Source organism: Atractosteus spatula, chromosome 23, assembly GCF_055471065.1.
Source record: "Atractosteus spatula isolate fAtrSpa1 chromosome 23, fAtrSpa1.hap1, whole genome shotgun sequence".
In the NCBI taxonomy this organism is placed as follows: domain Eukaryota; kingdom Metazoa; phylum Chordata; class Actinopteri; order Semionotiformes; family Lepisosteidae; genus Atractosteus; species Atractosteus spatula.
The window spans coordinates 8,449,316-8,466,742 of record NC_142728.1 but is presented as its reverse complement, the minus strand read 5'-3'; the positions used below and the strand labels follow the sequence as shown (position 1 = coordinate 8,466,742).

Here is a 17,427-nt window from a genome sequence, read left to right as displayed (position 1 = left end):
GCTTTGTAAACTGGGCCCGGCAGTGTCGTAATAATAATAATAATAATAATAATAATAATAATAATAATGTGTGCATACACGGACATCAATCACCGAAAACATTCCCCTGCCAGTTTCCACAGGATTGTGTTAAATACGAGACCATAAATTAAAACCAAAATATCGCTATCGGGACTTTAAAAAATAAATAAAGCAACTTAAAATTAACATAGGTGTACATAAACAGGGGGTACAAGGCCCCTTGTCTCGGCTTTCCCATAACTGATGGACAAAAGCCGATATACGGCACCGATAAAACTGCATTATACAGATATATTCACATCTATATCGTGAGCAAGCAGAACCTTTTATTGCAAACTTGTCATCCACTTTTAAAAAAAGCAATTAAGCTTTATTTACTGTATTCCCAAAGTGCAACTTACTGTGAAATAATCGACGGCAACTGGCTGACATTCCAATTTTTCCAATGTTCACACTACCTACCTCCTATCTACTGGTTTTAACACCTCGGTCTCATAAGACAACTACAGATGACAAAAACAATCTTCTCGCAACATGAAGAAAACAAAATTTCCAAAAGTGTTATCATTTTTTTATTAGCCTATTCACATTTTTTTTTTTAAAAAAACGAGTCTTCTCACTCCTGTACTGTACATGTTGAAACAGTATATGTATACAACTGTGGTATGGGGGTGTACTATGAATCGGTGGGAGTGAGGTGCCACCTTCAGAGGAGACCACCACACAGCGGCAGCGAATGACAATTCCCACAGGACGTGGAAAAAAATTAAAACCATATTTGATTGGGGGGGGGGGGACTGAGTTGGCCCAGAACGATAATACTCTGCTTCGTTCACGTTTCCCGTTGGGCCTACTTCAGGTCCTCCGGTAGGATCCGGCCCTTTTTGCGGGCTCGGTCCTTGCGTTTCTCCGCTTTGCTTTGCTTCTTCTTCTGGATGTTCTTGCGCCGCTTGTCCTGGCGGTTCTGCATCTTCTCCAGCACGTTCTCGCTGCGCTGCTCCCACCGCCTCTTCTTCTGGGCGCGCATTTTCTCCTTCCGCTTGAGGGAGCGGCGCAGGAGCTCCTCGTTGTCCTTGATCTTCAGGCCCTCGGCCTTGTACAGCACGTTGGTCCACTTGATCTTCTCCTCCAGCTCCTTGGCCTTCTCCTCGTCTTTGCTCCGCAGCTCCTCCACTTTCGCCTTCCGGGCCTCCACGCGGTCCAGGAGCTGCTTGTAGTTCTTCCCTGTCAGCGGCGTCACGTTGCCCTTGATCTTCTTCCTCTTCTCCTTCTTCTGCTGGGCTTTGCTCACGTACTCCCCGCTCAGATCCACCTTGTTGAAGACTATTGAGGTCTCCGCTCCTCCTCTTCCTCCGGTGCCACCAGGATTCTCGGCTTTCGCCCCATCGCCCTTGGACTCCTCGACCGGCTCGCCTTCTCCGGTTTTCTCTGCGAGCTTCTTCATCCTTATCTCTTTCCTCTTCCTCTTCTTGCGCTCCCTCTCCTGCTTTCTTCGTGCACGTTTCTTTGCCAAGTCTTCAGCTGACAGCCCCTTGGAACTTCCCTGAAAGACATAAGGCAGCGGTTACCCCCCCTTACTGCCGCCTGCACCCCTTTGATTCTCAAATTCTATTCTCACACCCCTTAGCAAAAATCACTGAAGTAATTCAGTTCTTTAAACCTCAGATATATCTTAACTCTACAATTGTATCCCTCTCATTGTACATTTATTTTCGTTTTGCAGTAAAATTGAAAAGACATGAAAAAAGACACACTTCTTTTAAACTTAAATGCCTAGGTTTGATGAAAGAATGTAGCTTACGTGCTTGTGCTCAATTTGTTTTAATTCTGTTTTAGCCTTCTGCACAATTTGGCATGTCTCACACCCCCAGAAAGGGCGATGTGTAGAACAAGTGTCTCCATCCCTGATCCTGAACCCCAATCTACCCTACTCCAAGCTCCAATCCTGTTGGTCTTATTTTTTAACCCCGACTCATGATGTTCTTTAAAATATTAAAACCACTTAAACATTACTGATCAATTAAACAAGTAATCTGGTCCATTAATGAAACTCTAGAAGATTGAAAAGTATCCTCAGTATCCTTTTTCCAAATGATCTCTATATCACTTTACAAAAATTGCTTGTTTAATTCAGTTAAGTTGTTCCAGATCTTTAGGGTCTAGGGATAAGCAAAATCCTAAAACAATCAGATTCCAAGCTGTCTGGGTGTGTTTATTATTATGGTTCAGGATTTATAAAGAAAGTAAAATCTAAGAGTACTACAAAGTAATGAAGAATGAAGAGATAAGAGAGATGCCCGGGAAGTGAGATAATAATATCATTTTCTTGTTTTTGTATGTTTTTGCAAACTATGCAGTCTAGTGGCTTGACGTAGGCTTTGTGCTCAAATGTATATAAAGATGCTGCCTGTCCTTGGTCAGTAAGATAAGGGCATGTATTTGGTAAGCTGGCTGTATGCCCAGAATATGAAAAGAACTAACTGTTGTCTAGTCTGCAACTTATATATAATATATATATATTATAATATATATAATATATTATAATATATATAATATATAATTAATTGGCAGGTGCTGCTGTTTCATAATTTGTTTAGAATATGTCATAGTAACTCTTTGTGTTTTAAGGTATAAAGGACCATCTTCAGCTACTTATTTTTTAAGTCTGGTGGTTGCAAGCCGGACTTCCATATGCATATGAATAAAGGACTTCTGCTTCACAGACACCTGAACTTTGTCATTTGTTACACTACAGTAACTACAGATAACAGAGCAGTGAATCCTTAGGCATCTAAAACTGCTCCATTCAACATTTTCAATTAAACAATTAAATTATTCTCTTTAAATATGGGAACATCCCTAGCTGAAATATACATACATTGCCACGGGACTCTTCAATCTTTTCATGCAGTCTCTGACGCAAAATATCCACAGCAAAAAAGGAGCCAGCGTTCGTCTTTGCATCTGTAAAGAAAACACCACACCTTCAAGACTAGTACCACCTGCCTTAACAATTTTAGGATTGTTTTCACTTGGATTAAATAAAAAAAAACAACAATGGATAAACTGTGAATCACAAAAGCTGTGTAAACAACAGCACACTGTCAAACTGATGGTCTGAAAAAAACATGTTCATACTTTTACACAAGATTTATAAAAATACAATAACTAAAAGCAAGTTGGACCAGAGACAGAATTAAGTGAGTGGACACTAAACAATATTTTCCAACTTTTGAGAGGTTTGAGGTTCCTGACCAAAATAACATAAAATAAACCTAACAAAGCTATAACATAGCATCAACATCCAAAACTGTCAATCATGTCTTTGGTGCTACTAAATTACACTGTTGTTATTTGAAAGCTGTCAAAGCAAGAGCTTTCAAATGACTTTATACAATATTTTAATTCTCACCTTTGGGTGCCTGCGCTGTCTTGACAGCTGTCCCATTCAGAACTGTCCCACTGGTGCCATCAAGCACAGTGGTCTGAGCTTTGCTGGGTGCTGGCTGAGAAGATCCTTTCTTTGTGGTGTGCACTACAGGCTTCCTTTGTTTAGCTTCTGAAGTCTTCTTTCCATTCAATTTCTCCTTTTTTTTCTTCTTTGGCTGATCTGCCTCCCGGCTCCTGTATGGAACTAGGGCGTTTTAATAATAATGTTGGTTATATTTGGCTAATCATGAACTTAAAACAGCAAAACAAGATGTTTCTTACTGAAGTGAGTATCAAAATTAGAATCTAGTATATATACTCCATGTAACAGTGCAATAACCTGATCGAATTTATATACTGCGGAGAATGGAACAACCTCCTTGTGACATCCATCTGATATCTGTTGTGTTTTCTGATTGCTTTAGTTATGACAAAATACCACACTGAGATGAGACTCGTGTTCATGTACTGACAAATACACGGATATAATATACTGCCATGAAACCTGACAAGTAGTCAATCATAAAAAGGTTATAATGAGGCCGTCCAGGCTATCGAGCTTGGTTGCTAGTAGCTAATTGGTCGGAGAATTTCATCCAGATGATCCTTGACGTATCGAGGATTTACAACAATGTAGCTGGGCAGCTTGTCTCATAAACACACAACCGTTAACCACTGCCCTTATAATGAAAACACGAATAATGTCTATAATTATAATGGTCTCCTAATGTGTAAAAGAAAAGAAAAACGGAAATATTACCAAAAGGTCGTTTTCGCGGTTCTTGATTCTGCGTTGCACACACTTTACTTGCTAGTTTTTGAAGGTATGCGTCCTTTGAAACAAGACTCGCCATTTCTTTAAAAAGCCAGAAAGTCAAGCAAGATTTAGAACTCATTTTACACATGAAAGGCGTTGATAGACTAACCATTCTGTATAATAAGATAATAATGTGTTAATTAACCGCATTATATTTTCATTAAGTTAAAGTTCTTTGTTTTACTGAAGTACTCCTGTATTTCTAGCAACTACGCTTAAAAGTGTTTCAGAAAACCTAAGAACGCTTACCACTCAATACACGTGTATCTTAAAGTGAAGCTCAACTGAAATGCTAGACTTGTGTAACTGGGGCTACCAACTCGATCTCCAAAACATATCTTCGATCTGAAAAATTAGTTAATAATACATATCAGTCGAACATGTTACCTTCTTGTAATAATAACAATTATCATGCAGTTTACACAGTTCTCAATACCTGCGTGTAGTACAAGCGATCTTCTGTTAAAGGACCCACATGGCAAGACGTAAGCAATCGAAGCACGCCATCATCGAGCAAACACAAGGCTGGAGAAACAGAAAACTTTTTTTTTCTCTGTTCCCCTTCGGCCTGTTTTTTTTTAAACTAATGACAACGTACAACAGATTAGCTAAACATAAGTCTGCCACTTTTAGAGCCGTGATTAACCATGCTAGTCTTGATTGATACAGATCGAATTCCGCTTCGAGCTAGAGACGGATGAGGAGGAGCTATGCTCTGCTGTCGGAAGTAGTTACTGTATCACCAGTCCCCGGAAAACAACCTTGAGCCATACAAATGTGTCTTCAGATATAGTTTGTACTGTAGTTTGCTTTTCGCCAAAATGAGTAGGATCAAATTAGTCTTAATGTCTTCTGCCAGAGCTCTGATGATTTTAAGAAACAATGTAAGTAGTTACGCTAGTTTTGCATAAAATTAATTATATAAATTTGAGCGACAATGTAATGTGGTCTCTGTTTACATGTTCGGTATGTATTTTTTTTACAAAGTATTACTGTTTTTCACGACTAGAGTGAGCAAAGGCGAGCCTGTCCTCTTATTTTATAAGAGATGAAGGGTGATGTCGTGCGTTTTTGAATGTTGTTTCAGACCCATCACTTATGCGCCAAAGGGACGGTTTGTGGGCGGCGCTTCGGTTTTTCCACACTTAATTTAAGGAATTGTGAGGGTAAGGTTTTTTTCTTGTTCCTATCAGGAAGGGGAAAGTTCCTTAAAAGCCATGTCTGTTTGAGCATTTACATGCTGTACAATTTGAAATGGTAAAGAAGAGGCGAATTTGATGTTTCTCCAAGGGGTGTCAGGGCTTACTTAGGTAATCAGCACGAGATTCTGCTGTTGGGTTTGAGGCGGCCTTAAGTACACTACCCAAAGTATAGTACTGGGTTCAATTCTGACCTTGAGAGACTGTCTGTGTGGAATTTGCACGTTGTGCTCCTATTTGCAAGTTCCCTTCCACCTTCCACAGATACGCTGGGTGGATTTGTTTAACAACTCCAAATTGTAGAAACTGCAGAGGAGCCTCCCGGATAAGCTCCACCTAGCTGTGACCCTCAGGAGCACGAACTTACTGAAAATGAATAGGTGATGGTTTCCAAACTAGTACTTTTAACTAAACAACAGGAAGTAGCCCAGGTTTTCAGGTGGTGTTATAACCTGATTTCCATACTCAACATTGATTTTTTCAGACTTAAATTTTGTACATTTGGTGAATGTTCTTGTATGTCTGTGTTTTGGGATTAAAAGTCTTTGTTTGAACTGATGTTTATGACAAGAATTTAGTTTCATGGTCAGGCTCTCTCCAGGCTCAGTGTCTGTTTTAGAAGTACCTGCTGCTCTTGTTTCTTTCATCAGGGAGGAACGTCCGATCGTACTCACAGTCCAGCCCCACAGCGGCTGAGACAGAGAAGGGAAATGACACCTTACTCAAATGGTTCCTTCTGCTGATTCCAGCCACCACCTTTGGCCTGGGAACATGGCAGGTATACCGACACTTTCAGAAAGCTATACGCCACACACATACCTATCATTAGATTTTGAATTGTAGTTTTGCACCTACAGTACATATTTCTACATCATAGCAATTACACACTGCCAAAAGCTAGTTTACAATTTAAACAGGTGTAATACAGTTCACCTTTGCATATCTCTACCAGTTTCCTGATTTGCGGATCTGAGAATGGTCCACCGCGTGTCATTAATGAATGAGAACATGGGAAGAGATCTTTTTTATTTTTCCTTCAGGTGCAGCGGAGGAAATGGAAACTAAAACTGATCGAGGACCTGCAGAGCCGGACTGCTGCAGAGCCGATAGACCTCCCTCTGGAGTGAGTGGTGGAGAATGCTGCTACGAGCACTAACAACACTAGTCCTGGAGAGTCGGTGTGTCTGCGGGTGTTCATTCCCCCCCCAGCTCTTAACAGATCAGTGGGACCAGTTAACAGCTTCTCTGACCTCTTTAGGTGCTGCTGCTTTGACATACACAACTGCCCTCTAGGACCAGGACTGCCACCCCACTGTTACTTAGCTAGGATATTACAAACATTGGTTCATAAGATCAAATTTCATAACTTCATACATACTTGTGAGCTCTGTAGGTCCAACATTAAAGCAGTTATACAAGCTACAGTCCACATATCAAACGCTTTATAGCCAACAGCCATATCACCCTGCAAGTCACAGCTGACAGCCCACTGAAGCTCAGCAGGTGTGAGCCTGGTCAGTACCTGGATGGGAGACCTCCTGGAAAAGCAAGGGCTGCTGCTGGAAGAGGTGTTAGTGGGGCCAGCAGGGGGCGCTCACCCTGTGGTCTTTGTAGGTCCTAATGCCCCAGAATAGTGACGGGGACACTATACTGTAGAAAGGCGCCGTCCTTCGGATGAGACTTAAAACCGAGGTCCTGACTCTCTGTGGTCATTAAAAATCCCAGGGTGTTTCTGGAAAAGAGTAGGGGTGTAACCCTGGCGTCCTGGCCAAATTTCCCATTGGCCCTTACCATCACTCTGCTCTCCGCCCGCCAGTTAGCTGATGTGTGGTGAGCGTACTGGCGCACTATGGCTGCCATCGCATCATCCAGGTGGGGCTGCACATTGGTGGTGGTGGAGGGGAGTCACCATTACCTGTAAAGCGCTTTGAGTGGAGTGTCCAGAAAAAGCACAATATAAGTGTAAGCAATTATTAATTATTATTATTGCACGCTTGACACCTTGATGAATTAATGAAGGCATGCGTCTCTGGCCTCTGATCTAATTATTTTTAGCTTCTCCTGCCATTATCCTCGTTTCTTTCAAGTATCTATAAGGCGTGAGGTGAGCACAGCTGTCGCTCGGCGCCGACGTTTGACACTGGGGTTGCGTATTCACCGATCGCCTCTGCGCGCGCGCATGTCTCCCCAGGCCCCTGGAGCTGAAGGCCCTGGAGTACCAGCGGGTGAAGGCGCGCGGCCGCTTCGACCACTCGCGGGAGCTGTACGTCCTGCCGCGCTCCCCTGTGGACCCCGAGCGCGAGGCCCAGGAGGCCGGCAGGATCATGTCGAGTGGAGGGAGCGGAGCCAACGTCATTACACCCTTCCACTGCACCGACCTGGGGTATACAGCGCCGTTTCGTCTGCGGAAAACATCGTTCTAATGAATGAGCATGGAAAAGATGCGATCCTCTCAACGACTGTTCATATATAAATACTGTAGTTCAAGTAGGGAGCCGCGTCAGCATGCGCAGGCTGCAAAGGAACAGGTAACGGGTTTATTCCCTGCTGAAAAGAAATGAAAGGAAACACAACATTTCGGCTGTGGAGCCTTCTTCGGGTGTGAGAAAGACAGGGTAGACGGCAAAGATTAAACGGCACAGGAGAACAAAAGCTGGAAAAGTGGAGGAGGAGGGAGAGGGGAGAGGCCACTCAGGAAGTGCCAAGTGGAGAGGGGTGGAGAAAGGTGTGAAGTCAAAACCTGCATGAGAATAGAGAAGATTACACGAAAATAAGTCTGTCATTGAGAGAAGGGGGATGGTGTGAACCTAGTTTCGTCTCTGTTGTCGTTCTGCTGTGGGAGTTGAGAAACCCTTCTTTGAGAACGGAGACGGAGAGATCAGTGTGATCATGACCGTCTTGAGGTGAAATGAGAAACTATGGGCTTGGAGAAATCTTTCATCTTCACAGCTATAACATGTTCTCTGAAGCGGTCTCTTGGTCTCCTTCCGGTTTCCCAAACGTAGCTAGCTGGGCATTTCCTGCAAGAGACACAGGTTGCTGGAGGTACAAGAGGTCGCCGGGATGATCCGGAATTGTCCTGAGGGGCCCTGAATGAGCGTGTTGTTAGATATGTACTTGCAGGTGATGCAGCGAGCTCTGTTAAAGGGGAAGGTGAACAAGAAGTTTACGTAGATTGGGTGGTTGGCGATAAGGGATAATTGGGCGGTCGGGGAAAAAAGGGTACCGATGGAGGAATCGTCCTGTAAAATGGAGTAGTTTTAATAATGGCCCTGGGAATAGAAAGTCTGTTAGGGTGGTAGGGAATACACCTAAATACTGTATGCATTTTGGTGTGCAAGATATCCTGTTTTTAATAGTGCACTATACAACGTTAAAGTTCACTTAGGCCAGTGTTGCCCATTTCTGGTCTGCTGGCCTCCTAATTGATTCCTTTAATTTATTTCATAGCTTATCTAGACTTGTGGATTGCTGGATTCTACACTATGTCCTTCACTAGTCAGGGAGCTTCAGAAATGCCCTCCTTCAAGCATATTGTATCCAGCTGCTTCAGCATACAAAGCTTTAAGAAGTCTCTCCTCAAACTACCTTTATTTCTTGCTAGGAATGACGATGTATCAAACAAGAGTTAATGTTTTCACTTTTGCAGAGAACCACAGTTACACTTCAGGCAGCATATCTGAATGTGGGGGACCCCTGACACTCAGAAATCGGTGCAGGGTTGATACCAATTCCAAATCTGAATAATTTTTAAAATGTGCACTAGCACGTCATTGCAGAAATGAAATATGTATGCTGCAAATGCAATACATATTGAATCAGTCAGAAGATGGAATGGCAGTAAAACGGCTGATTTAAAACTAGTCTGATGTGTTGACAGTTGTTCCAAAATGGTGCACCAATGTGATGACATTGTTTGAATTAGAATTAAAAACATTCAAACTAGCCTTTTGAGTTATCTGCATAATGTGAATAAGCAATGGATAGAGATGACCAGGAAATCTGAATAGGTATTGGGTTGGTCATGTTGGTTTTTTTTCCTAGAATCACAATCCTTGTGAACAGAGGCTATGTCCCCAGACAGAAGATTAATCCAGAAACACGGCAGAAAGGACAGGTATGAGTTCAGCACTCAGGCCCATTTCAGAAACATTGGAATAAACCGATTTTAAGAATGAGAAAATATTCCAAATCAAGAATAAGAAAGATTTTTAAATGAAATCACCTTGTTCCTACAAACAGTGTTGAAGGTGGTGCAGAAAAGTGATTTAATTTAAAGTTGCAGGTTTTTTTTGTTAATATAAGTGTGGCGTTTTACAGCAGTTTACTGAACAAAAATGCTTCAGTTTTACATGGTTAGCAGAATAATCCAATCTTAAAAGTTTTTTACACGGATTTTGATCAGTATGTTCTTCCAGTCACTGCAGTGGTTTAAGCGTTTCAAGCTCTTTAAGAGCGACATGCTCTTTTGGAATTCTGTCTCCTGTTCAGGCTGTTCTGTTGTTTGTAGATTGACACAGAGGTGGAGCTGGTTGGTGTGGTGAGGCTGACTGAGCCTCGCAAACCCTTTATTCCTCACAATGATATTGATGGGAACCGCTGGCATTACCGTGACATAGAGGCCATGGCTAAAGTCACTGGGACAGAGCCCATTTTCATTGATGCTGACTTTGGTGAGGTCTTATAAATACTAGAGGGATAGAATCTGCTTTGTTTATGTCTTTTTATAATGTAGGGCTTTTGAAAAAAAATCATCGTCCTATTACATGGTCGTTAGCAGAATGCAAGAATGTTTATTTGTTAAATTTGTAGTGTCAAACAAATGACAAAGTTCAGGTGTCTTTGAAGCAGAAGTCTCTTTATTCATATGCATATGGAAGTCCGGCTTGCAACCACCAGACTTAAAAAATAAGTAGCTGAAGATGGTCCTTTATACCTTAAAACACAAAGAGTTACTATGACATATTCTAAACAAATGATAAGACAGCAACATATGCCAATTAATTATATCTAAGTTGCAAACTAGACAACAGTTAGTTCTTTTCATGTTCTGGGCATATAGCCAGCTTACCAAATACAAGCCCCTTATCTTACTGACCAAGGACAGGCAGCATCTTTATATATATTTGAGCACAAAGCCTACTTCAAGCCACTAGACTGCATAGTTTGCAAAAAAATACAAAAATAAGAAATTATATTATCTCACTTCCTGGGCAGCTCTCTTATCTTCAAATGTCATGGAATATTTCAACACTGTCCATTTTGCTCATGTCTTTGTGTGCTTAGTAATTGGATAGTTGTAATAGGCAGTTGTGTTAACAATGGTTTTACAGTGTCTGCTAAAGCTATACTTCCGTATCTCACAGTCAGCACAGTTCCAGGAGGACCTATTGGAGGGCAGACTCGAGTCACCTTGAGGAATGAGCACATGCAGTACATCATTACATGGTAAGGACAGCTGGGAAGGCTGCAAGCGGTCAGTTTTACAGGTGGACAAGGGTAAAAGCAATTATGGCCTTAAAATGATTCTGGAAGTGAAGGACTGGGGGCAAGGTCCAAGAAAGAATTTGATTTAAAGGAATGACCAGATGCTGTTCAGTAGTGCTACATTAAATGTCATCTGTTGATTAAATGGAAGACAATGGCAGCCCACTCTTATATTTTGTATTATTCAATAATACAACCTACCAAGTTATCTTTTCATGTATCAAAAATGTCTGAATACCTTACCTAATGATTCAAACAACTTGTGGACAACCCAAGTGGCTTGGAACACTAATATCTGAAAATATTTATAAGTAAAAGGTCTTCTTTCCTTGCTAGGTATGGTCTTTGCATAGCTACGTCTTACATGTGGTATAGCAAATTCATCAGAAGAGTACCACTGTAAGATTTGGAAACACCTGGGTGGATGTCATACTCTCATTCTGCATTCTTTTGGTCAGAAAACTGTTCATTTATACACTGTCATATCTTGAATGTAGTGATCTACAATATCTGTTCCAAGTTTTTCAGAATTCTTTCAAATAAAATTGGCATCAAAAGATTATGAACTGCCTTCATTTTTTATTGGCATCTCCATTTGGTCCTTGCAGGCCACAATCTGGCCTTCAGAAGAATTTAAAACACCCCCGTACTGTAATAGTGTACACCTTTGTGTTGCCTTTCACAGTTGAATGCTTTTTGGGGACTTCCATCTCAGACTAAAATTACAAAATTAGGAACAAAGCACTTGCTACACCTTGACACATGTAACATTTATCCAACTCCTCCAAGTATGTTTTTAATTTAGTGTCTGTATAAACCTGGATTCAAATCAATACTCCACAAGGAATGTAAAACTGCACCATGTCAGAGAACGATCTTGAATTCAGAGAAACAGAATTGACTATTATAAAGGCTATAGTCAATATTTAAAACTAAAATTAAGTTTTAGGATGAAATGCAAAGATGATCTGAGTCTATATAATTAAGTCACTGAAAGGTGAAAAAAGGAGCCGAGAACCACTGAGTGGATAATTATTTCTTGGGCAAAGAAAGCAGGTGACTGACATCAAGGTACTAATTTTGCATTGGCATCGGTATAATAGGTTCATACATCCTTAACAAATCCTGACATATGGTTAAGCATTTGATTAGACACTACATGTCATTTGTACGTCATGATTTTTCAATAAGGCTGAAGCAAGCAGATTTTTTTTCCAGAGTTTTATTTTTATATACACAACAGGGAACCTCAAGCATTGTGTATTTAACCAAGCTTGGTGGCCAGTTCCTTGGCTTTAGCCTTCTCAAGCTTGGCGATGCGAGCTGTGGACTTGGGGCCCATGATACCGCCTCCCCAGTGACGGCGGATCTGCAAGAGAAACAACTTTGTCGGTCAGTCTGGCGAGAGAGAACCCTAGTGAAGAAATAACCTTTTCTTCAACTCAAAATGAAAACAGGCCCCGCAAAGATGCCCGAGATGTTAAATGAACCAGACAAAAGGGGATTGTAACACAGGGAATGACTTGCATTAGAATTTCTTTTTCGGATGGAATGTTGTATAGTTCTGCTTTAACAACCCAAATCCAGTCTTACCTCCTCATATCTGTCATTGTAGTTAGTCTTGACAGCTTCCACCAGCTTAGCCAGGGCACCCTTGTCCTCACTGTAGAAGAATTATAGATTACTGATCACGTAAAAAAAGGTAGACAAATCCCCAATTTCAACAGTTGAAACCTCCTGCTCAGGGTTAAAAAGCTCATATATAGCTACACGGTGCTTCAGCTGAAGAAATTCAAACATCATTGCCAGGAGGTTATTCATGTACCCAGATCCCTCATGAACCCTTTGTGTTTAGATTTTTGATATCCTGTGAATTGATTTGAGAACAATCATGATCGCCTTCATTACAGAAAACGTTTAATTCCTTCAGTGTCACAGCAAATTAAAACTAGGGTTACATCACTGTTCAGAGCACAGACAGGAGATCTCAAATTGTAGCCATTTGCAGTTCCTCTATCAGATACGTTGCCATGGTGCTCATGTAGCCAAATCCGAATTTCAGGTTAACTACCTTCCTTTAGTGTCATGAAGCCCCAGTTACCTAAACCGGATTAAATGGTTGTTGCATTTATTACCTGCCCGAAGGAAAACACGCTGAATCAACAGACCATAAAACACAAGACCGATACATAAAGTTGATTTATGTATGAATTTAATTCATTGACTAATTGACTCATCGCTTTGATAAATGTCAACTAACACTTTACTCCAAGAGGAATACAAAAATCACTTTTTTAACACATTGCTAATCAACACAAAATGAGATATCGGTCTAGTACATGGCCAGATTCATCAGCATCCACTAAGCAAGCCAAAATGAATTCAGCAATATGACCAGAAACACCTGAATCAACTGACAACCCTTCTTAAAAAGCTCAAACCTTTGCTCAGCACAAATAAAAATAAAAGACTGGTTCAATGCCAAATGTTATGTGAATTTCATTTTCAGGCCTGCACTGATGAATAAGTACATCAAAAACATGTCTAAACTAGGTGCCAGCATATACATAGAAATGAAAATTCTACCACAAATCCCCAGTATAACCTTTCAATCAATAGAAAAGTACATTTCTCAAAGTTCTCAATCTGCTCTAGTCTGAATGACTATTCCAAAAATTGAAAAACCCCTCACTCCCTATTTTAAACTCAATGTTTTGGAAGACAGGAGTGCATCTCCATATCCTTTCAATCTGTAAGAACTTTCAAACCTATTTATGCATTTGCAGGAATATACACCACTCCTTCTAAACCCAAAAGACAGAAACCTGACGCTAACACCGCTTTGAGGAGAAGCTCAGAATGTGACAACACATCAAGGCCTATTCTGTAAACACAGGGCACAAGGCAGTGAACAGGTTCGTAGTTTATCACAGGGCCACAGGGGGCCAATTCACAGAGCTGTCCATCAAATCTAGCAGGAAACTGGCAAAGGAAACAAAATGCATGTTTAACCTAGATGCCAAAAGCCAGGAATGAACCTATGACCCTGGAGCGTTAAAGCAGCAGTTACCTGTCACACCACCACTCCAATCAAAAGTTTCATCAGTAAAATTAAGTTTTAACAGTAGTCACACATTGGTTAATCTGCTGAGATGAAGGACTAGTATTTGAATTCCAGGCAAAAAATACCCCAAGGATTTCAGATTAGTAGGGATAATATAGAATAGATACAAACTGTCCTCATTTTCACTTTGAAACAATCGTGCAGTCAAAGCCCAGCACTGAAATAATCCATAGCCACTATTTAATCCCAGATATTCATCTTTGTTCCATACTTACGGGTTGATCTGTGTGAAGGCAATGCAGGTGCAGGTCTTCCTGTGCACCAGCCGACCCAGTCTGGCTTTGCCCTTGACGATGCAGTATGGAACTCCCATCTTCCGGCACAGCGCAGGCAGGAACACCACCAGCTGCAAATCCCAAACCCAGTCAAGGTTAACAGGAAAACAGCTTCTGAGGTAACTTCAAGTCCGACACTTCAGGAATAGTCCTAAACTTTATGGCCGTTACTCAGGGTTAAAAAGCTCGTGTTCAATCTTCATTGAGAATCAGGTGAAGAAATTCAAAACATCATTGTAACAGCCAAACATTTTCTAGAAACATGAGCTGCAGGTACACACACCCCTTATCCGTTTATCTGTGAGCTGCTTTAAAAGAGTACTGTTGAAAAAGCTCCACTGAATGAGTACTCTGAATGCTATTTAAACTCTTTACCTCAATAGGATCCACATCATGAGCAATGACAACCAGCTGGGCCTTCTTGCTTTCCACCAGAGTTGTGACCGTGTTCACACCTGTGACAACAACAGCTTGTCAAATTCCTAATTTTAAGAAATCCGAACAAATCTCCAAGGCCCGACAAAAAGAATATGGTTATGCACCCAGAAGCTGTCAATAGTTAACCCTTAAATGTGAAGTAGGAAGCCAGTACTGTGAATTCTTTCAGAACTACCTGGATGAGGTCCTTGGATCAACTACCAGCTACCTAACAGGATAGATGAGCTGAATCTTGTCACACATTCATCTTGTGCTGGTGCTAAGCACTGTTGGATGATACTAAGCAACCACAGACATGCAGTTTGTGTGTTTTAACATGTCTGTCCATACTGTTTCTGTCTGAGTATCTCCAGTCAAATATGACAGAAATGCCTTGTGTTACTCACAAGTGCATTAATCTAACCAGTCATTTAAAATGACTGGAAATAGCACTTTAGATCACTTACATATGGAACAAAAAAGGCAATTTACATATGCAAACTCATCATTTAATCCCAGATGTCAATGAGAAATGTCTAAGATTTTGGACATTGCCTCCTTTGGCATTAACTTTTAAGACATTTGGCCTTTATACAGCCTATTATGTGGCCACCGTCACCAAATAAGACATAACCCTAAATTAAGTTTATTAATCTTTATACATAGCACTGCACTACTTTTGTCACACAGTAACAGCATTTTTCCTTCCATGGAAGTACATTCACAGCAGCCCTTCCAGAACTAGGTATGAGAAGTGCAATGTTTTATCACTGGTAATATTGCCCATCACTACTGTGAGAATAAGTACAACCTTTTAATTTTGGCCAATGCTCAGGGTTAAAAAGCTCAATTTACTCTACATTTAGGTTTCAGATCAAGATCTTCATCATTGCATCAGCCAAAAACCAACAACTAATACAACAGAGAAACCAAAATCTACCTCACGTTTATGTGAGCTCACACAAGAGACAAATTCAGAATTTTATATTTAGAAACCCTCCAAAAATGCCACTAAAACCTTTTCATGAATACCACTTAAAAAACACCATCTATGAAAATAGATGCTGTTTAACTGTCTTTTTTCCCCATGACTTGGAAAAACGATACAAGGTCAGCTGGTCCATAACCTCACCTGCTCTGAGAACTGGGGGCCTCTTGGTTGGGGCGTCTCCTTTGCCTGCAGCCTTCAGCTCAGCCCTTGCCAGGAGCCTTTGCTTCTTCTCCTGCTTGGTCTCAGGCCTGTATTTGTGGGCCAGCTTGAAGAGCTGGGTGGCTGAAATGCACAACAATGGTCACTCAGCTGCTGGAATCGTTAAAGACAACCTTAAAGTAGAAGACTTTATGCTTCAAGAATAGCAAATTCCAGTGTATAACCAGTACAAAGCAAGCTTAAGTTATGATGCTAAAATGTAAGGGTGTCTCCTTTGGCCATAGTAAGACCAATGGACATTGGAGAGAAGGGCAGGGTGCATCAGCGATCTTGGTGGGTATATCAGCACTCAGTACTCTGATAGCAAATATTATCACATCACCTGCACAGCCTGACTGCAAACACTACCCCAGTTAAATCTCGGCATCTGTTTTTATTCAATAGTTATGTGCTCCCAGGTGCAACACTACCCTTTCAATGGCAAGGCAGTCTTACAGTAGGTTCACCTGGAATTAAGGATGAAAATCATGCAAATCAATCCCTGCTGCCACACAGAGTGGACACGGAGGACGTACCCGTCTGGCGGTCCAAAGCCTGGGTGAACTGGTTGATCGCGGGTGGCACCTTCAGACGCTTGTACAGGATGGACCGCTGACGCTGCAGCCTGATGTAGCGAGGCCATTTCACGAAGCGCGTGAGGTCACGCTTGGGCTGGATATCCTGACCTGTACGGATGGAAAAGACGATTTAAGACTGACCGAAACACGCTTATTAAGGCTCAACGGGGGAACAAGTGCATCAGAGATCTTGGTGGAAAGTTGTCGGCATTGCTTGGTAAGATAGCAAATATTCATTACATCATCTGCACAAGGCTGTCCACAGGGCTGAGACAATGAAGAGAGTAACTTCAAACCATATGTGCCATCAACTCCAAAGAAAATTCAGAACTGAACACACCTCAGGAGTGGTGACATATGGGTTAAGCCAGGTTATCAATTCATCAGAATTGTGCTCTAAACAACCCCAGAGCACAGCTTGACTAGTTAAATTCAGGTTTTACCAAGGACAGCCCAATAGACAGAAAGGATTATGCTATTTTCAAAGGGGGGCGAGACTCACCGATGCCAAAGTTCTTGGGCCGCTTCTCGAACAGGGGATTCACCACTTTCTTGGCCTCCTGCTTCTTGGCCACGGAAGGGGCAGGTGCCACCTTCTTGCCCTTAGCCTTCTTCCCCTTCGGCTGCGAGGACACAGGAGAGCCACACTTTAATCAGGCCGCGACTACGCAAAGCTGCAGATTCTCCACACCAGTCTGTATATTGAGGGCAGTATTGGTCAAACTATTTTACGGACTTCCAACTTCCATTCAAGATCGGAATCAAAGCGCCTTACTTTCGAGACCCACGATCTGGTCCTGTCCGACCACAGTATTATGGGTTTGGGATGTCTCTCATCGTTGTCCAATTTAAAATGTTTTGGTCTTCATCTCCACAGGCCAAGTGAGAAAT

General features: G+C 41.6%; 3 protein-coding genes and 5 non-coding genes across 9 annotated transcripts; 1 reads left to right on the top strand and 7 right to left on the bottom strand.

Annotated features, from left to right (window-relative positions):
• Positions 1-580: 580 nt before the first annotated feature.
• surf6 (surfeit 6) lies at positions 581-4,987 on the bottom strand. 2 transcript variants are annotated; one of them, XM_088940333.1, is made up of 5 exons: positions 4,704-4,987; positions 4,211-4,306; positions 3,434-3,655; positions 2,900-2,985; positions 581-1,564 (listed from the first exon to the last, which is right to left on the bottom strand). In XM_088940333.1, exons 2-5 carry the CDS (start codon positions 4,302-4,304, stop codon positions 872-874), a joined length of 1,095 nt encoding a protein of 364 aa, XP_088796459.1. In that variant the 5' UTR covers positions 4,305-4,306; positions 4,704-4,987; the 3' UTR covers positions 581-871. The 2 variants fall into 2 exon arrangements, with proteins under 2 accessions (XP_088796459.1, XP_088796461.1); XM_088940335.1 differs by lacking the exon at positions 4,704-4,987 and adding an exon at positions 4,517-4,574.
• On the top strand, positions 4,967-11,510 carry surf1 (SURF1 cytochrome c oxidase assembly factor). Its single transcript, XM_088940336.1, has 9 exons — positions 4,967-5,151; positions 5,355-5,433; positions 6,117-6,244; positions 6,507-6,589; positions 7,658-7,849; positions 9,511-9,583; positions 9,977-10,139; positions 10,833-10,914; positions 11,290-11,510. Exons 1-9 carry the CDS (start codon positions 5,089-5,091, stop codon positions 11,354-11,356), a joined length of 930 nt encoding a protein of 309 aa, XP_088796462.1. The 5' UTR covers positions 4,967-5,088; the 3' UTR covers positions 11,357-11,510.
• On the bottom strand, positions 10,308-17,189 carry rpl7a (ribosomal protein L7a; the record flags this gene model as incomplete). The annotated part of the gene is made up of 7 exons (XM_088904658.1): positions 10,308-12,322; positions 12,547-12,616; positions 14,293-14,423; positions 14,728-14,807; positions 15,902-16,042; positions 16,495-16,644; positions 17,039-17,189. Coding segments are annotated over 7 exons (828 nt in total), but the record flags the coding sequence as incomplete, so codon positions are not given.
• Positions 12,690-12,761, bottom strand: LOC148816115 (small nucleolar RNA SNORD36). Its single transcript, XR_016086019.1, has one exon. It is a non-coding gene; the product is annotated as a small nucleolar RNA SNORD36 (small nucleolar RNA).
• LOC148816114 (small nucleolar RNA SNORD36) lies at positions 14,519-14,592 on the bottom strand. Its single transcript, XR_016086009.1, has one exon. It is a non-coding gene; the product is annotated as a small nucleolar RNA SNORD36 (small nucleolar RNA).
• LOC148816113 (small nucleolar RNA SNORD36) lies at positions 15,596-15,664 on the bottom strand. Its single transcript, XR_016086020.1, has one exon. It is a non-coding gene; the product is annotated as a small nucleolar RNA SNORD36 (small nucleolar RNA).
• Positions 16,237-16,306, bottom strand: LOC148816112 (small nucleolar RNA SNORD24). The gene has a single exon (XR_016086011.1). It is a non-coding gene; the product is annotated as a small nucleolar RNA SNORD24 (small nucleolar RNA).
• On the bottom strand, positions 16,714-16,786 carry LOC148816111 (small nucleolar RNA SNORD24). Its single transcript, XR_016086010.1, has one exon. It is a non-coding gene; the product is annotated as a small nucleolar RNA SNORD24 (small nucleolar RNA).
• Positions 17,190-17,427: the final 238 nt, after the last annotated feature.

Coding starts and splice junctions, on each gene's coding strand:
- surf6 (XM_088940333.1), bottom strand. CDS start 4,304: ATGGCGAGTCTTGTTTCAAAGGACGCATACCTTCAAAAACTAGCAAGT. Junction 2,986..3,433: donor GACAGCGCAGGCACCCAAAG/GTGAGAATTAAA, acceptor TTTTCTTTACAG/ATGCAAAGACGAACGCTGGC. Junction 1,565..2,899: donor TTGAAGAGTCCCGTGGCAAT/GTATGTATATTT, acceptor TATGTCTTTCAG/GGAAGTTCCAAGGGGCTGTC.
- surf1 (XM_088940336.1), top strand. CDS start 5,089: ATGAGTAGGATCAAATTAGTCTTAATGTCTTCTGCCAGAGCTCTGATG. Junction 5,434..6,116: donor TAATTTAAGGAATTGTGAGG/GTAAGGTTTTTT, acceptor TTCTTTCATCAG/GGAGGAACGTCCGATCGTAC. Junction 10,140..10,832: donor TTTCATTGATGCTGACTTTG/GTGAGGTCTTAT, acceptor CGTATCTCACAG/TCAGCACAGTTCCAGGAGGA.